The 19,461-nt window shown below is 44.8% G+C and overlaps 1 protein-coding gene across 5 annotated transcripts in view; it reads left to right on the forward strand.

Annotated features, from left to right (window-relative positions):
- iqsec3a (IQ motif and Sec7 domain ArfGEF 3a) overlaps positions 1-19,461 on the forward strand; it is a 190,835-nt gene that overhangs the window by 86,164 nt on the left and 85,210 nt on the right. For all 5 annotated transcript variants that reach the window (XM_071332177.1, XM_071332178.1, XM_071332179.1 and 2 more), the window contains one exon: positions 12,238-13,487. In XM_071332177.1, the coding sequence (XP_071188278.1) occupies positions 12,238-13,487 (1,250 nt within the window). The remainder of the gene's footprint in view (positions 1-12,237; positions 13,488-19,461) is intronic.

Raw genomic sequence — 19,461 nt, forward strand, 5'->3', positions numbered from 1 at the left:
GGAGAGAGGAACTCCAGATGAGGTTTCATTTCACAGCCTACGGGTGGGGAGTAGGTCCTGCCACAGATTAGCGTGAGAGTGATCCCATCACATGGACGATACCTTGATTACTGCAGCAACAGCCCATAAGGCTGTTTATACAGGTGAAGTCGGAAGTTTACATACACTTAGGTTGTAGTCATTAAAACTCGTTTTTCAACCCCTCCATAAATTTCTTGTTAACAAACAATAGTTTTGGCAAGTCGGTTAGGACATCTACTTTGTGCATGACACAAGTCATTTTTCCAACAATTGTTTACAGACAGATTATTTCACTTATAATTCACTGTATCACAATTCCAGTGGGTCAGAACTTTACATACACTAAGTTGACTGTGCCTTTAAACAGCTTGGAAAATTCCAGAAAATGATGTCATGGCTTTAGAAGCTTCTGATAGGCCAATTGACATAATTTGAGTCAATTGGAGGTGTACCTGTTGATGTATTTCAAGGCCTACCTTCAAACTCAGTGTCTCTTTGCTTGACATCATGGGAAAATCTAAATAAATCAGCCAAGACCTCAGAAAAAAAAATTGTAGACCTCCACAAGTCTGGTTCATCCTTGGGAGCAATTTATGAACGGCTGAAGGTACCACGTTCATCTGTACAAACAATAGTACGCAAGTATAAACACCATGGGACCACGCAGCTGCCATACCGCTCAGGAAGAAGATGCGCTCTGTCTCCTAGAGATGAACGTACTTTGGTGTGAAAAGTGCAAATCAATCCCAGAACAACAGCAAAGGACCTTGTGAAGATGCTGGAGGAAACGGGTACAAAAGTATCTATATCCACAGTAAAACGAGTGCTATATCAACATAGCCTGAAAGGCCGCTCAGCAAGGAAGAAGCCACTGCTCCAAAACTGCCATAAAAAAGCCAGACTACGGTTTGCTACTGCACATGGGGACAAAGATTGTTCTTTTTGGAGAAATGTCCTCTGGTCTGATGAAACAAAAATAGAACTGTTTGGCCATAATGACCATCGTTATGTTTGGAGGAAAAGGGGAGGCTTGCAAGCCGAAGAACACCATCCCAACCGTGAAGGACGGGGGTGGAAGCATCATGTTGTGGGAGTGCTTTGCAGGAGGGACTGGTGCACTATACAAAATAGATGGCATCATGAGGTAGGAAAATGATGTGGATATATTGAAGCAACATCTCAAGACATCAGTCAGGAAGTTAAAGCTTGGTCGCAAATGGGTCTTCCAAATGGACAATGACCCCAAGCATACTTCCAAAGTTGTGGCAAAATGGCTTAATTAAGGACAACAAAGTCAAGGTATTGGAGTGGCCATCACAAAGCCCTGACCTCAATCCCATAGAAAATGTGTGGGCAGAACTGAAAAATCGTGTGCGAGCAAGGAGGCCACTAAACCTGACTCAGTTACACCAGCTCTGTCAGGAGGAATGGGCCAAAATTCACCCAACTTATTGTGGGAAGCTTGTGGAAGGCTACCCGAAACGTTTGACCTAAGTTAATCAATTTAAAGGCAATACTACCAAATACTAATTGAGTGTATGTAAACTTCTGACCCACTGGGAATGTGATAAAAGAAATAAAAGCTGAAATAAATAATTCTCTCAACTATTATTCTGACATTTCACATTCTTAAAATAAAGTGGTGATCCTAACTAACCTAAGACAGGAAATTCTTACTAGGATTAAATGTCAGGAGTTGTGAAAAACTGAGTTTACATGTATTTGACTAAGTTGTATGTAAACTTCCGACTTCAACTCTTTGTGCTCACGTAGAGAGTTTATCATAGGCTAAATGCCGTAGTATATTGCTCACTCTATATTTAACATAAACGTTTTTCAGAGCCAACATTTTGGTATTTGGCTATGTAAGTATTGTATATTAGTACAATCATAGTTAATCATGACCAGGACAAAGGTAGTGTTCACAAAAGGCTTTTGGTGTACTCTGACATCAGTTTTCCTGTCATTAGAATCTCCTTGCTCAAGGATAAGCATAGCCTGTTCTGTAGGTGGTATCAGCAGTAGAGAGCTCATTGCAAGTAAGTACCGTGGGTCCAATCAGTCCTGTAAAATAACCTTTGGTCTAATAGCATTAGTTGGACAAGTGTCCCAGTTGATAGGCTGGTTGATGAAGGCTCCCTCCTCTAACAGCTTTTTCCTGAGTCCCATTTGTCGAATTCCCACAATTTTGTCTCTGGGCCCATAATTGCCTTTTTGTTCCGCAGATTCCTTCTTGAGAAAGCATTGGATTCGAGCCTCGTTAATCAAACTACATTTATCTCTGTAATGTTTCTCAGCGGCGGGGTGAGGGATGTTATCAGACTGCCTGTGTTCCCTCATAATCACACTGCAAACCTCCACAAGAGAGAGGGGATATTTATGAGCAATACATCTCACAACGGCATTATGGAAATGCGAGCTAAGTAATCCACATCAACCGAACTTTTTAAGGCAGATTTTTTTGTTGAGGGGGAGAGGCACTCCGCATCTCATAGTTCAATATGTTTACCCGAGCGTCTTTAAACTGCTGATGCTTAAAAATGGGTGGATTAGCACATTTTATCACACCGTTGGCTGGGTATGCTGAGAGCAGTGAAAACTGATCGTGTCCCGTCTTCAATACTCTAGAGATTAAATGTTTTGAGAGACGGGTCGATGGAATCCTGTCAAGTTCGTGTTTTATCTTCTGCCAGCTTTTTGCGTCGGTTGAACTGTCACTCTGTATGCCTTTTGAGAAGGGAACGTAGAACCTCCAACTGCTTCTCACAACAAAGGTTAATAGACCTCAAAGGGTTGAAGCCGATGCTCAATAAGTCAACTACTTACTCGACCTCAGTGCTCCAGCCATTACCATGAGCCCGTCCTCCCCAATTAAGATGCCACCAATCTCCTGTGCTTGACCTACTGTAGGTTATCGCCTGACTCTCTTATGTTGTGGGCACCAAATGCATCTCCATTCCTGATAAATAGTAAGAGCTGTTCTGATTGATGCTCTATTTCTCAGAATTAGCTGTAGCCCTTTTTATGTTACAAAGCACAGTATAACGCCATAATCATGTAAAGTTGACAATTTTCCTGGTGCAAATTAACTGACCTGACATAAATTAGCTTATAATTAGGAGGTAGCATTAGTCGTGCCCTCTCAACTATGTGTTTGCTGCATGCAAATGTAATCATCTGCTATTTAATCTCTGTGCCAGAACTCAATTTGAGGGTGACACTCATAAATATACATGGGTCACTAAGCTAAACGTCAATGAATACGATGAACGAACAAATTCAACTGAGGATACCTTTTTCTGAACACAAAATCCTTCAAAATCCCTGAAGTGTGTTTGGCTCATAATTGACTTCAGCCTGGGTTTGCGTACGTGTTCATTTTGTTGTCCACCTGTATCGTGACATTTGGTGAGATGAAGTGAATGGGTTGCGTGACAGACTGTGAATGCCAGCTCGTCCTTGGAGACTATTCACCCAGATGAATGCAGCCAGGGAGAAGGCCAAGAGATACCATCCATAGCACATTTCTCTGAATAGCCAGATCTGATAAGCCAGAACAAAAAATAGCACTTCAAAAAAACAGATTGTTCCCCATAGAAAGTCTGACCTTTAATATTGGAAACCATTTTCATTCCTGGCATAAACATCCCTCCCGAAAACAAACTCTGAATGCGCTATTTCTGCAAGCCTTGGGGTATTAATATTTCAGTGGCAAAGAGGCGGAGTCCCATCTCTCTTACCCAGACTGGTCTTGTTTCAATTCATCAGCAGCAACTCCATTCGTACATAAAGTCAAAGGCCTGGTTGTGTGTGAATTCTGTCAGTCCTATAAACTCCACTTGGCTCTCGCCCTTTGACCCCCTAGTGTGTAACGTTTGGTTATCAAACCATATTATAACCCCAAAATACCATTTGCCTCATGTTAGATCGGTGTCACCTCAGCATTTTTTAAATAAATGTTTCTGGATTTTTCATTGAAGAGTTTTCAAAACTGTTCCTGGAGAGCTACCCTCCTGTCGGTTTTAACCCAAACCCTGTTCCTGGAGAGCCACCCTCCTGTAGGTTTTAACCCAAACCCTGTTCCTGGAGAGCTACCCTCCTGTAGGTTTTAACCCAAACCCTGTTCCTGGAGAGCTACCCTCCTGTAGGTTTTCACTCCAACGCCAGTTGTAACTAACCTGATTCAGCTCATCAACCAGCTAATTATTAGAATCAGGTGAGCTAGATGAGGGTTGGAGTGAAAACCTACAGGACGGTAGCTTTCCAGGAACAGGGTTGGAGTGAAAACCTACAGGATGTTAGATCTCCAGGAACAGGATTGGAGAGCCCTGCTCTACGGTATCTCCATTGCCCCTCAGTCTATCTTTTAGTTCCACTACCCACCTTCTCCCTCCATCCCACCATCTCTCTCTCCTGCTCACCCAGGCTCTCAGTGTCTAATGGAGATGGCAGAATGTATCAGAGAGATACAGGCTCAGATAAAGCTGTGATGGGACCTAAATTCTTTATGCGCCGTCCCCTACCAACTCATTCGGAAGGCAAACCAAACAAGCCAAACTGCCGCCTTTAATCAAACGCAGCCCCCTCCCAGCTCCCGGCTCAGATCCAAGGCTACCTCTGCCTCAGACATTATTTCTGTAATTCCTTTTGACGAGTGACACCTTTCTGAGGGATGGGTTGCGGTTATTACCTTAACTCTGTTTTTTTAAGCCTCCCCATTCTGTCCAGACGAAGTCAGCAGAGTGACAAAGCTGATTTTGTCATATTGAGTGTGTACTCAAAGTTCCGTCCGTCTGAACATTCCAGATAGATAAAAAGTGATGAATATTCAAGGCGAGGCCCAATACCGGTCTACGGGAAGAGAAAGCGATGTTCTCATTCTGAGATGCCTCAGAGAGACTATAGACTATAGCTAAAAGTGCCAGGCTCATGCAGAACGACCTTAATATTCTCCCAACATCTCTTCCCTTTCTCACAGAGGCCTCGCTGCAGTGCAATGTAAAAGGGATCAGATAAGATGGATTTCTCAGTGTCATTTCGGTTTTCTAAAGAGCCTTTCTAAGGGATGGAGTTCTCCAAATGACAATGGGCCGAGATTGCATCATGCTGCAGCCACCCCACTTATCGCAAATTGCAAAGCCTAGTGTGCGTTATTGCATGGCTATCTGTTCTTCCCCACAGAAGTCTATAGGATGCAGGTGACTTTGCTTGGGACTGCAGAGTAGCGGTTGAAAGTCTCACGTTGATCCCTGGTGGCCCCGCAATCCCTTCTAAAACCATTCGCTCAATTGCCTTTGAGCCACAGGGGGGATATTTGACGTGAACGGACTTAATCCATATATATTTCGGATCCTGTCCTCGGTTCAAGTCCTCAACTGAGCAGACATATGTCGAGAAACCTTGTGGCAAGAGGGAGAATAGCACCACATTTTTTATGTTCTCAGAGAACATTGGAGAGATCAACCCATAAGGATAGTGTAGGGTTGACACAGGTAAACTGAAGAGGGTTTAACTGACACATCCTTAGGCCAGAGATTGCCACAGCCATCACATGCAAAGAAACTCAAGAAATATATAGAATTTGATTGTTTTGTGAAGAGAATTGGGAAAGGTTCCATGCATTTTTTTTATCCCTTCCCAAATCAAATCAGAACTGCCTTTTTATCTCACAGTCATTTATTTCCAGGCACAATTAATAGCTTTCAGGTGATTCAGTGTAGAAGAGAGTGTAGAGTGCATCTCAATTGCACCCAAAGATAGTGGTTCTGATTTATTGAAGGCAATGAACGTTTTGGCCACACAGAAATGAGACAGATAGTAACACGTTTTTCTCCCTCTCATAAATATGCCTTTTTTTCTGTCAAGATCATTTACTATCAGCATCTCTTGCTGAAGACCCTGGCCGTGACCCCACTCTACTATACTGTATAATACCATGCTGCTGAAGACTGTATCTGTGACCCCACTATACTATACTGTATAATACCATGCTGCTGAAGACTGTATCTGTGACCCCACTCTACGATACTGTATAAAACCATGCTGCTGAAGACTGTATCTGTGACCCCACTCTACTATACTGTATAAAACCATGCTGCTGAAGACCCTGGCCGTGACCCCACTCTACGATACTGTATAATACCATGCTGCTGAAGACTGTATCTGTGACCCCACTCTACTATACTGTATAATACCATGCTGCTGAAGACCCTGGCCGTGACCCCACTCTACTATACTGTATAATACCATGCTGCTGAAGACTGTATCTGTGACTCCACTCTACGATACTGTATAATACCATGCTGCTGAAGACGTATCTGTGACCCCACTCTACTATACTGTATAATACCATGCTGCTGAAGACTGTATCTGTGACCCCACTCTACTATACTGTATAATACCATGCTGCTGAAGACCGTATCTGTGACCCCACTCTACTATACTGTATAATACCATGCTGCTGAAGACCGTATCTGTGACCCCACTCTACTATACTGTATAATACCATGCTGCTGAAGACCCTGGCCGTGACCCCACTCTACTATACTGTATAATACCATGCTGCTGAAGACTGTATCTGTGACCCCACTCTACTATACTGTATAATACCATGCTGCTGAAGACCCTGGCCGTGACCCCACTCTACTATACTGTATAATACCATGCTGCTGAAGACCGTATCTGTGACCCCACTCTACTATACTGTATAATACCATGCTGCTGAAGACCGTATCTGTGACCCCACTCTACTATACTGTATAATACCATGCTGCTGAAGACCGTATCTGTGACCCCACTCTACTATACTGTATAATACCATGCTGCTGAAGACTGTATCTGTGGCCCCACTCTACTATACTGTATAATACCATGCTGCTGAAGACCGTATCTGTGACCCCACTCTACTATACTGTATAATACCATGCTGCTGAAGACTGTATCTGTGACCCCACTCTATGATACTGTATAATACCATGCTGCTGAAGACCGTATCTGTGACCCCACTCTACGATACTGTATAATACCATGCTGCTGAAGACTGTATCTGTGACCCCACTCTACTATACTGTATAATACCATGCTGCTGAAGACCGTATCTGTGACCCCACTCTACTATACTGTATAATACCAGGCTGCTGAAGACCGTATCTGTGACCCCACTCTACTATACTGTATAATACCATGCTGCTGAAGACCGTATCTGTGACCCCACTCTACTATACTGTATAATACCATGCTGCTGAAGACCCTGGACGTGACCCCACTCTACTATACTGTATAATACCATGCTGCTGAAGACTGTATCTGTGACCCCACTCTACTATACTGTATAATACCATGCTGCTGAAGACTGTATCTGTGACCCCACTCTACGATACTGTATAATACCATGCTGCTGAAGACCCTGGCCGTGACCCCACTCTACTATACTGTATAATACCATGCTGCTGAAGACCGTATCTGTGACCCCACTCTACGATACTGTATAATACCATGCTGCTGAAGACCGTATCTGTGACCCCACTCTACGATACTGTATAATACCATGCTGCTGAAGACTGTATCTGTGACCCCACTCTACTATACTGTATAATACCATGCTGCTGAAGACTGTATCTGTGACCCCACTCTACTATACTGTATAATACCATGCTGCTGAAGACCCTGGCCGTGACCCCACTCTACTATACTGTATAATACCATGCTGCTGAAGACTGTATCTGTGACCCCACTCTACTATACTGTATAATACCATGCTGCTGAAGACCCTGGCCGTGACCCCACTCTACTATACTGTATAATACCATGCTGCTGAAGACTGTATCTGTGACCCCACTCTACTATACTGTATAATACCATGCTGCTGAAGACCCTGGCCGTGACCCCACTCTACTATACTGTATAATACCATGCTGCTGAAGACTATCTGTGACCCCACTCTACTATACTGTATAATACCATGCTGCTGAAGACCGTATCTGTGACCCCACTCTACGATACTGTATAATACCATGCTGCTGAAGACCGTATCTGTGACCCCACTCTACTATACTGTATAATACCATGCTGCTGAAGACTGTATCTGTGACCCCACTCTACTATACTGTATAATACCATGCTGCTGAAGACCGTATCTGTGACCCCACTCTACTATACTGTATAATACCATGCTGCTGAAGACCCTGGCCGTGACCCCACTCTACTATACTGTATAATACCATGCTGCTGAAGACTGTATCTGTGACCCCACTCTACTATACTGTATAATACCATGCTGCTGAAGACCCTGGCCGTGACCCCACTCTACTATACTGTATAATACCATGCTGCTGAAGACCGTACCACTCTACGATACTGTATAATACCATGCTGCTGAAGACCGTATCTGTGACCCCACTCTACTATACTGTATATTACCATGCTGCTGAAGACCGTATCTGTGACCCCACTCTACTATACTGTATATTACCATGCTGCTGAAGACCGTATCTGTGACCCCACTCTCCGAGGGTATGTCAGGGGAAGTTGCGAGAGCAAAAAACATATTTCCAATTCACATATATGTGTAATACACACTTGTACCTGTGACATAGGACAAATACAAGCACCCACTAATATTACAGTGCCTTGCAAAAGTATTCACCTCCCTTGGCGTTTTTCCTATTTTGTTGCATTACAACCTGTCATTTAAATTGATTTTTATTTGGATTTCATGTGATGGACACACACAAAATAGTCCAAATTGGTGAAGTGAAATGAAGAAAAAAACTTGTTTCAAAAAATTCTAAAAAATGTTAACGAAAAGGGGTGCATGCATATGTATTCACCCCTTTGCTATGAAGCCCCTAAATAAGATCTGGCGCAACCAATTACCTTCAGGAAGTCACATAATTAGTTAAATAAAGTCCACCTGTGTGCAATCTAAGTGTCACATGATCTGTCACATGATCTCAGTATATTTACACCTGTTCTGAAAGGCCCCAGAGTCTGCAACACCACTAAGCAAGGGGCACCACCATGCAAGCGGTACTATGAAGACCAAGGAGCTCTCCAAACAGGTCAGGGACAAAGTTGTGGAGAATTATAGATCAGGGTTGGGTTATAAAAAAATATCAGAAACTTTGAACATCCCACGGAGCACCATTAAATCCATTATAAAAAAAATGGAAAGAATATGGCACCACACCAAACCTGCCAAGAGAGGGCCGCCCACCAAAACTCACGGACCAGGCAAGGAGGGCATTAATCAGAGAGGCAACAAAGAGGCCGAAGATAACCCTGAAGGAGCTATAAAGCTCTACAGCGGAGATTGGAGTATCTGTCCATAGGACCACTTTAAGCCGTACACTCCACAGAGCTGGGCTTTACGGAAGAGTGTCCAGAAAAAAATAAGCAAACATGTTTGGTGTTTGCCAAAAGGCATGTGGGAGACTCCCCAAACATATGGAAGACGTTACTCTGGTCAGATGAGACAAAATTGAGCTTTTTGGCCATCAAGGAAAACGCTGTAGCAAACCCAACACCTCTCATTACCCCGAGAACACCATCCCCACAGTGAAGCATAATGGTGGCAGCATCATGCTGTGAGGATGTTTTTCATCGGCAGGGACTGGGAAACTCGTCAGAATTGAAGGAATGATTAGGGGCTCTAATTACAGGGAAATTCTTGAGGGAAACCTGTTTCAGTCTTCCAGAGATTTGAGACTGGGACAGAGGTTCACCTTCCAGCAGGACAATAACCCTATGCATAGTGCTAATGCAACACTCGAGTGGTTTAAGGGGAAACATTTAAATGTCTTGGAATGGCCTAGTCAAAGCCCAGACCTCAATCCAATTGAGAATCTGTGGTATGAGTTAAAGATTGCTGTACACAAGCGGAACCCATCCAACTTGAAAAGCTGGAGCAGTTTTGCCATGAAGAATGGGCAAAAGACTTGCAGCTGTAATTGCTGCAGAAGGTGGCTCTACAAAGTATTGACTGGGGGTCATGCACGCACAAGTTTATGCACGCACAAGTTTTCAGTTATTGTTGTCTTATTTCTTGTTTGTTTCACAATAAAAAATATTTTGAATCTTCAAAGTGGTAGGCATGTTGTGTAAATCAAATGATTCAACCCCCCAACAAAATCTATTTTAATTCCAGGTTGTAAGGCAACAAAATAGGAAAAATGCCAAGGGGGTGAATACTTTCGCAAGCCACTTTATATATATATATGTATAAATATATATATATATAATAGAATATGCTGCCAACCTAAAACAGACACAATTATTATTATTAAATTGATAATACCTATCACATAATGCCTCCTTCATACATGCACCTTTCATTTTGTCATTTCATTTCTCCTTCATATTCTACTTACTTTTTTGTCTAACTCATTCCCTCATTCTGTTTCCCTCTCACTTTTTACCTCCCTCTCTCTCTTTACCTCCCTCTCTCTCTTTACCTCCCTCTCTCTCTTTATCTCCCTCTCTCTCTCTCTTTACCTCCCTCTCTCTCTCTTTACCTCCCTCTCTCTTTACCTCCCTCATTCTGTTTCCCTCTCTCTCTATTTTTACCTCCCTCTCTCTTTACCTCCCTCTTTCTCTTTACCTCCCTCTCTCGCTATCTCCCTCTCTCTCTCTCTACATCCCTCTCTTTCTTTACCTCCCTCTCACTTTACCTCCCTCTCTCTCTCTCTCTATCTCTAACTTCCTCTTTCTCTTTACCTCCCTCACTCTACCTCTCTCTCTCTTTACCTCCCTCTTTCTTTACCTCCCTCTCTCTCTTTACCTCTCTCTCTACCTCCCTCTCTCTTTACCTCCCTCTCTCTTTACCTCCCTCTCTCTTTACCTCTCTCCACTTCGCTCTACCTCCCTCTCTCTCTCTACCTCCCTCTCTCTTTACCTCTCTCTTCACTTCACTCTACCTCCCTCTCTCTCTTTACCTCTCTCTTTACTTTCCTCTCTTTACCTCCCTCTCTCTCTTTACCTCCCTCTCTCTCTTTACGTCCCTCTCTCTTTACCTTCCCTCTCTCTCTCTTTACCTCCCTTTCTCTTTACCTCTCTCTTTACTTCCCTCTCTTTACCTCCCTCTCTCTCTCTCTACATCCCTCTCTCTCTTTACCTCCCTCTCGCTTTACTTCCCTCTCTCTCTACATCCCTCCCTCTCTTTACCTCCCTCTCTCTCTACATCCCTCTCTTTCTTTACCTCCCTCTCGCTTTACCTCCCTCTCTCTCTCTACCTTCCTCTTTCTCTTTACCTCCCTCACTCTACATCTCTCTCTCTTTACGTCCCTCTCTCTTTACCTCCCTTTCTCTTTACCTCTCTCTTCACTTCGCTCTACCTCCCCCTCTCTCTTTACTTTCCTCTCTTTACCTCCCTCTCTCTCTTTACCTCCCTCTCTCTCTCTTTACGTCCCTCTCTCTTTACCTCCCTCTCTCTCTTTACCTCCCTCTCTCTCTTTACTTCTCTCTCTTGACCTCCCTCTCTCTTTCAGCTCTGATATTGATATTCTGTGCACCATGGAGCTGGAAAGGGTGAATATTGAAAGTGTAAAAACGTTGTTAATTGTAAGGCAGCCTCTCTCTCCGTGCGGATTGATCCCGCTGTACACTAAAAGGATTATGGGTCTCGTAGGTGCCACATGTGCGGCGTCTTGTCACCCACCATTACTTTTCTTTGCTCTGAGTAAAGTGTTCAGGTGTCCAATATTTTTCCTCTCTAATGACAATTTTTTTGTGTTGAGGGAGTGTTAAATTGTCCGTCCCATTTTTGTGACCTTAATGTTTACATGTTCAGGTTCATGTCCATTTGCATTAGATCCTGTTTCAAAGGTCATCATGGTCACCTCTTGTCATTTGAAGTAACTGCAGCCTTATTTGAGTGGAAAATATCACATTCATTAGTCCATTGTATTTTTGGCCATTTAAAGAAGAGGTATTCAGGGCATGTCTTTGTAAATGTGGATGCTGGTGTGTAGAGACGGCATCTTGTTCATCTTGAGGGAGAACCAAGTGCTAAGTGGTACTATGTATGTGCTTTGTATTTGTGTTGTCTCCCTGCTTTTATCTCCAACTCCTCTGCCTACAGCCAAATCCCCTCTTCATGTCATAGAATGTTTTGTTACCCAACTGCCTTGTACTGTCAACTGCTGCATGTAGCGTTCAAATATCCAAGCAGCTCAGTTTCACTCATACCTCTCCTGTCTCCCTCTCCTCCTTGTTTTACAGATCGAAATGTTAGAGCACAAATACGGCGGCCACCTCATCTCCCGCCGCGCTGCCACCAAGATCCAGACCGCCTTCCGCCAGTACCAGCTCAGCAAGAACTTCGAGAAGATACGCAACTCCCTGCTGGAGAGTCGCCTGCCGCGGCGCATCTCCATGCGCAAGGTGCGCGTGCAGAACGCTGAGGGCTTCTCCGCCGAGCGGGCGCTGGCCGAAGGCTGCAGCCTGGCGGGTATCCCCCTGGTGCGCTCGCCATCACTGCCCGCCACAGTGGGCGGCACCCTGACCGACCTGGAGGACTCATTCACAGAGCAGGTGCAGTCGCTGGCAAAGTCCATCGACGACGCACTCAGCAACTGGAGCCTGAAGACCATGTGCTCCCTCCAGGAAGGAGGGGCCTACCAGTTCAGTGCCGAGTCCTTCAGTGCGGCTGGGGGAGGAGGGGAAGTGGGAGGAGGAGGGTTGGACCAGGCTTTTCTCCAGAGCATGTCAGGTGGGGAGAATACAGGCGACCTGCCCCGCAGCGCCAGCAAGCTGCTGATGGCCTTCCGTGACGTGACCGTTCAGATCGACAATCAGAACTTCCGCATGTCCTCCTCCGTCATGGAGTCATCGGCCTCTGTCTCCATGGGCAACTGCGTCCAGCAGCAGCAGGGGGGCGCAGCCACCACCCCCACCATGCCCACCGCTCCCCCGCCCTCACCCCCTAAAAAACACTCCCCTCCTCCCCCTGAAGAGGTCCCCGCCGAACCCACAGACCCTCCTGTCCCTCCCTACGAGCCCCCTCCGCCCCCGGAACCAGTGGTAGAAGGAGAGGGGCAGGACGCCGACTTCCCTGCGCCCCCGCCCAGTGAAGAGGAGCTAGAGGAGGAGGAGGGCCAGCAACCCCCCTTGACCCCCCTGGACAAACTAGCCAACCCCCAGACCCCGGAGGTGGTTGTCCAGCCCGTCCAGCCACTTCAACCCCAGGATGGTGCACCCTCGGTGGGATCCCCATCCACCGAGGCCCTGGAGGCCAAACGGAGTGGCTCGGAGACGGCTGAAACCAGTTCCGAGCAGATAAGCAGCAGCAACAGCACTTCCACGGAGGCACGCTCGGCATCGGAGGCCTCATCCAAGGAGGCCCTGCAGGCCATGATCCTCAGCCTGCCGCGCTACCACTGCGAGAACCCGGCCAGCTGCAAGTCCCCCACACTCTCCACCGACGTCATGCGCAAGCGCCTCTACCGCATCGGCCTCAACCTTTTCAATGTGTGAGTACCCAACCATTCCCTCCTCACCCAGACTGGGTTAGTGAAAGAAATATCGTGGACATTAGGTGATGATGCTATTGCTAACATCTAGCCAGTGATCAGCGAATGGGAGTGAACTGACAAAAATTCATCCATGGACAAACAATGCTCTTACATGACACACACACACACGCATAAGGGTGGGGGTTTACAATCATGGATCTCACCATGCGACAGCACTTTATTACAAGAAGGCTTAAAAAAAATATGAGAAAGACCTCTTCAGTTCTCCCAATTTAACAAAGGGAAGTATCTTCTGTAAGTTTCTCAATGATTTTCACTGCTCTCAGCTTGCATCTCTCTCTTTCTCTCTGCCTCTCTCTCTTTCTGACTATACATATCATTCTCTATTTACATCTCTCACACTAAACATATCTTTCTCTATTTACACCATCTCTCTCTCCGCCCTTTTCCTCCCCCTCTCTCTCCCTCCCTGCAGCTGTGGTTATCCGCCTCTGTTCTGCAGAGCGCCTGTCACCTTCTGTTTGTCTTTGCGCCCAGAAATAGCTTCTCTCCTTTATCTGCGGCTGGCTCCTCTCCCCTTATATGGTCCATATCCACATAAACCGAGATAAGCCTGGAGAGGGAGAAACTGTATGCCATGATCCCCAGATTAGAATAGCACAGATGTAGTCATTAAAGGACGTCTCTATATTGTCCTCTAATAGTTGTTTTAAGCACGGAGCATCTGTGAACCTCCCAGAACGAGAGGGCGAGAGAGTGTGAGGGAGAAGGGGGTGGGGAGAGGGGGATAAGGAGATTGGGAGAGAGCTGCAGAAACGGCCTCCACGTAAAAGCTCACATGCTGCAGCATCATCACAGCAGACACACACACACACACACACACACACACACACACACACACACACACACACACACACACACACACACGAACACAAATATACACACACACACAAATACACTGCATTCGGAAAGTATTCAGACCCATTTTTTCCCACATTTTGTTATGTTACAACCTTATTCAAAAATGGATTTAATAAATTTTTGTTCCTCATCAATCTACACACAATACCCCATAATGACAAAGCGAAAATAGGATTTTTGACATTCAGACCCTTTGCTATGAGACTCGAAATTGAGCTCAGTTGCATCCTGTTTCCATAGATCATCCTTGAGATGTTTCTACAACTTGATTGGAGTCCACCTGTGGTAAATTATATTTATTGGACATGATTTGGAAAGGCACACACCTGTCTATATAAGGTCCCACAGTTGACAGTGCATGTCAAAGCAAAAACCAAGCCATGTCGAAGGAATTGTTTGTAGAGCTCCGAGACAGGATTGTGCCGAGTCACAGATCTGGGGAAGGGTACCAAAACATTTCTGCAGCCTTGACGGTCCCCAAGAACACAGTGGCCTCCATCATTCTGAAATTGAAGAAGTTTGGAACCGCCTGCCTGTCCAAACTGAGCAATTGGGGGAGAAGGACCTTGGTCAGGGAGGTGGCCAAGAACCCGGTGGTCACTCTGACAGAGCTCTAGAGATCCTCTGTGGAGCTGGGAGAACCTTCCAGAAGGACAAAAATCTTTGCAGCACTCCACCAATCAGGCCTTTATGGTAGAGTGGCCAGACAGAAGCCACTCCTCAGTAAAAGGCACATGACAGCCTGCTTGGAGTTCGCCAAAAGGCACCTAAAGAACTCTCAGACCTTGAAAAACAAGATTCTCTGGTCTGATGAAACCAAGATTAAACTCTTTGGTTGAATGCCAAGCGCCATGTCTGGAGGAAACCTGGCACGGAGGAAACCTGGCACCATCCCTACGGTGAAGCATGGTGGTGGCAGCATCATGCTGTGGGGATGTTTTTCAGCGGCAGGGACTTGGAGACTAGTCAGGATTGAAGCAAAGATGAAAGGAGCAAAGTACAGAGAGATCCTTGATGAAAACCTGCTCCTGGCTGCTCAGGACCTCAGACTGGGGCGAAGGTTTCAACAGGACAACAACCCTAAGCACACAGCCAAGACAATGCAGGAGTGGCTTTTGGACAAGTCTCTGAATGTCCTTGAGTGACCCAGCCAGATCCTGGACTTGATCCCAATCGACCATCTCTGGAGAGACCTGAAAATAGCTCTGCAGAGAAGAATGGGAGAAACTCCCCAAATACAGGTGTCAAATCAAATGTTATTAGTCACATGCGCCGAATACAACAGGTGTAGACCTTACAGTGAAATGCTTACTTACGAGCCCCTAACCAACAAGGCCATTTAAAAAAGTATGGATAAGAATAAGAAATAAAAGTATCAAGTAATTAAAGAGCAGCAGTAAAATAACAATAGCGAGACTATATACAGGGGGGTACCGGTACAGAGTCAATGTGCGGGGGCACCGGTTAGATGAGGTAATATGTACATGTATGTAGAGTTATTAAGTGACTGCATAGATGATAACAACAGAGAGTAGCAGCGGTGTAAAAAACAAAAGGGGGGGGGGTAATGAAAATAGTCTGGATAGCCATTTGATTAGATGTTCAGGAGTCTTATGGCTTGGGGATAGAAGCTGTTTAGAAGCATGCCAAGCTTGTAGCGTCATACCCAAGTAGACTCAAGGCTGTAATCGCTGCCAAAGGTGCTTCAACAAAGTACTGAGTAAAGGGTCTGAATACATATGTAAATGTAATATTTCATTTTTTTTTTATCTTAGCAAAATTGCTAAAAAAACTGTTTTCGCTTTGTCATTATGGGGTATTGTGTGTCGATTGATGAGGAAAAAAACCAATTGAATACATTTTAGAATAAGGTAACGTAACAAAATGTGGAATAAGTCAAGGGGTCTGAATACTTCCCAAATGCACTGTACCCACACACACACCCACACCCACACAAATACACACACACACACACAAATACACACACGTGCAAATATACATGCACACACACACACTAAGTGCGGGTGTCTTTGTAAAAAACCCACGTGAGATCAGAAGGCTTTAATGGGGCTCTCCGGACAGACTAAAAGAGCTGGACCAGCACTTTCTCTGCTGTTTGAGGAGGAGGGAACAGGATGAAGAGGTGTCTAGGGCTCCTCTCATTTTCACTCCCAGAGAGAGGGACAAAGCACGAGAGAGGGAATGAGAGGCGGACAAAGCACGAGAGAGTGAATGAGAGAGGGACAAAGCACGAGAGAGAGAATGAGAGAGGGAGAAAGAACGAAAGAGAGAATGAGAGGGGGAGAAAGAACGAGAGAGCGAATGAGAGAGGGAGAAAGAACGAGAGAGAGAATGAGAGAGGGAGAAAGAGAGAATGAGAGGGGGAGAAAGAACGAAAGAGTGAATGAGAGAGGGAGAAAGAACGAGAGAGAGAATGAGAGGGGGAGAAAGAACGAAAGAGTGAATGAGAGAGGGAGAACGAACGAGAGAGAGAATGAGAGAGGGAGAAAGAACGAAAGAGAGAATGAGAGGGGGAGAAAGAACGAGAGAGAGAATGAGAGGGGGAGAAAGAACGAGAGAGAGAATGAGATGGGGAGAAAGAACGAGAGAGAGAATGAGTGGGGGAGAAAGAACGAGAGAGAGAATGAGAGGGGGAGAAAGAACGAGAGAGAGAATGAGAGATTACAGAATGTGGGATAGAATGAAAAGAGTGAAATTAAAATGTGAACTAATGATAGAATGAGAATGACAGAGGGAAAGAATGAAACAACTTATATGGAAGGAGTGGGATAAAAAGAGAGGGGGAGAGAAAGAGGCACATTTTCAAATAATCTTTCGTAGATTCACATCCTCTCGCCTCTCCTTCTAAAAACGCATAGGAAAGACTAAATGAGATAAATCCAGAGAGAGAGAGCGAGAGAGATAGAGAGCGAGAGAGATAGAGAGGCGAGAGAGATAGAGAGGCGAGAGAGATAGAGAGATAGAGAGAGAACAGTATTTGCAAGGTTGTTCTGAGTTTACTCATCTGAAACTATTCCCAGCTCCTTGTTTATAATTCATGTTATTTATATGAAAATTCTGATGGATGTTTAAAGCGATTTCAGTTCCATAGATCGTATGAAAATCCTATATTCCCCCAACTGATGTCTTTTAAAGGTATACGGGTAACACAAAGAGGATCCTAGGCATACATTTAAAGCACATTAATTCATGAAATATATGCATGCACCCAATTATGCTAATCTAACATACATTTTGTGATTACTCATAAAATAGCCTTTTCTGTATTTTGCACCTCCTACCGTTATTATATAATACTGAATACAAATAGATTACAGAAGATAAGCATGCTTGGCAACTGTGACCAAACATCTCCCTTTTGAATCCGTGTTCAAATCCTCCTTCAAGAATAATTCAGTCATATGCTGACGAGATCTCTGGTATCAAAGCTGTGTTAACACAAATCGAATGTGAATTATCATGCATTTAATATATAATAATATTGATGTTCTTGCCGGATATTTCCATATAACACCATCTCTGCATTGCCCATCTACATGAGACTCAAGTCATTAGCAAGTTTGAGATTCCCAGTTACTACTGGTGTTATAGGGTAGTGTGCAGAAGAATTCAGGATCTTTGGCAGAGTAAAAGGACCCCCTCCTGTTATATGCTTTTAATTCAGTAGCACTGAACACTTCCCTCTGCATTCAACTCAGCAACCATACCCACTCCTCAGCTCAGCCTCACCTCCCATGCAGCAGAAGAGACATTTTCCATTTAAATTCTGCTGCTGTTACCTTTTGACTGCTCAGTTCGTTTTAGAATTCAATTGCCGTTCTGCCATTCACTCTGCCTAGTGAAAAGTGACTAAGTCAAGCCCAGATAAGGACTCCCAAGACAAGTGTCAGACAGATGCATGATGGGTACAAGACAGGGGGCGGCTGGAGGGGGGGATCAGTGGGGGGGAGCAAACAGCACACCTGGAAATATCTCTGAAAGGAGAAGACTCCTTGACACGAAATTAACCTCCTACCATGGGAGTATCCTCAAGGGCCCGGGCTACCCCTCTTTGAAGATAATGGTTCGGGCTATTCTCCATCTGTAGATATTAAGAGTGAAAAAGGCCACTGACTGCCTAGATGGAACCAATCAGTCGGAGTACAAAAGGGGTGGATCCTAAGAATAATGGCAACCGTCCAAGGCCCGAATTCCTCATTAGCAATTCCGCTGCAAGTGGAGGATGTAATTAAAAGTTCCAGGCCACTGAGGGAATTCGGGCCATGGGAAATGTCCTAAAAAGTTTTGAGAACATTGGGTTGAAGCAGCATATTTCCCCCCTCCCTCACTTGCTAGTGCGATTCTTTCCCACATCCAAAATATCAGAAGTATCCAACATACTGGATGTTCCTAACTCCTAACTCGTAATGAATGTTCGTTGGGCTGAAAGTAATGGTGCAGTGTGGTGGAATGAGTGGCAGACGAGGGGTCCTCGGAGCTGAGTGCTGAGTCACCGGGGACTCCAGGTGCATATGCCTGCTCAAAAATGCCCTATCATCACAGTGTCTGACAGAGCTCAGCTAACACACTATTTCTCAAAATTCCAGGAACTTTCAATAAACTCCCTAGTTTTTCCGAAAGCATGGTTGGAGGATCCCGGAATCAGGAAGGAATAAGCAGGAAATTCAGAATCCTCCAACTAGGATTTCTGGAAAACCAGGGAATTTAACCTTAGTTATCAAATCAAGTGAAATCTAATTGTATTAGTCACATGCGCCGAATACAACAGGTGTAGACCTTACAGTGAAATACTTACTTACGAACCCCTAACCAACAGTGCAGTTTCTAAAAAATACGGATAAGTTATGTCATTTTTATGTCATCCCTTTTTATTTTGTCCTTATCTCACTCTCCCCTCAAATGCAGAGGTATGGTTTGTTGAGCTAATTCAGCTAACCTGGCTAGTAGTATCTCGTGTATTATGCTAAGGAAAGCTAATTTGGCTAACCTGGCTAATATCCTGTTCATATACACTATGGTAGGAAGAGCT

Source organism: Salvelinus alpinus, chromosome 11 (genome assembly GCF_045679555.1).
Source record: "Salvelinus alpinus chromosome 11, SLU_Salpinus.1, whole genome shotgun sequence".
Taxonomy (NCBI): Eukaryota; Metazoa; Chordata; class Actinopteri; order Salmoniformes; family Salmonidae; genus Salvelinus; species Salvelinus alpinus.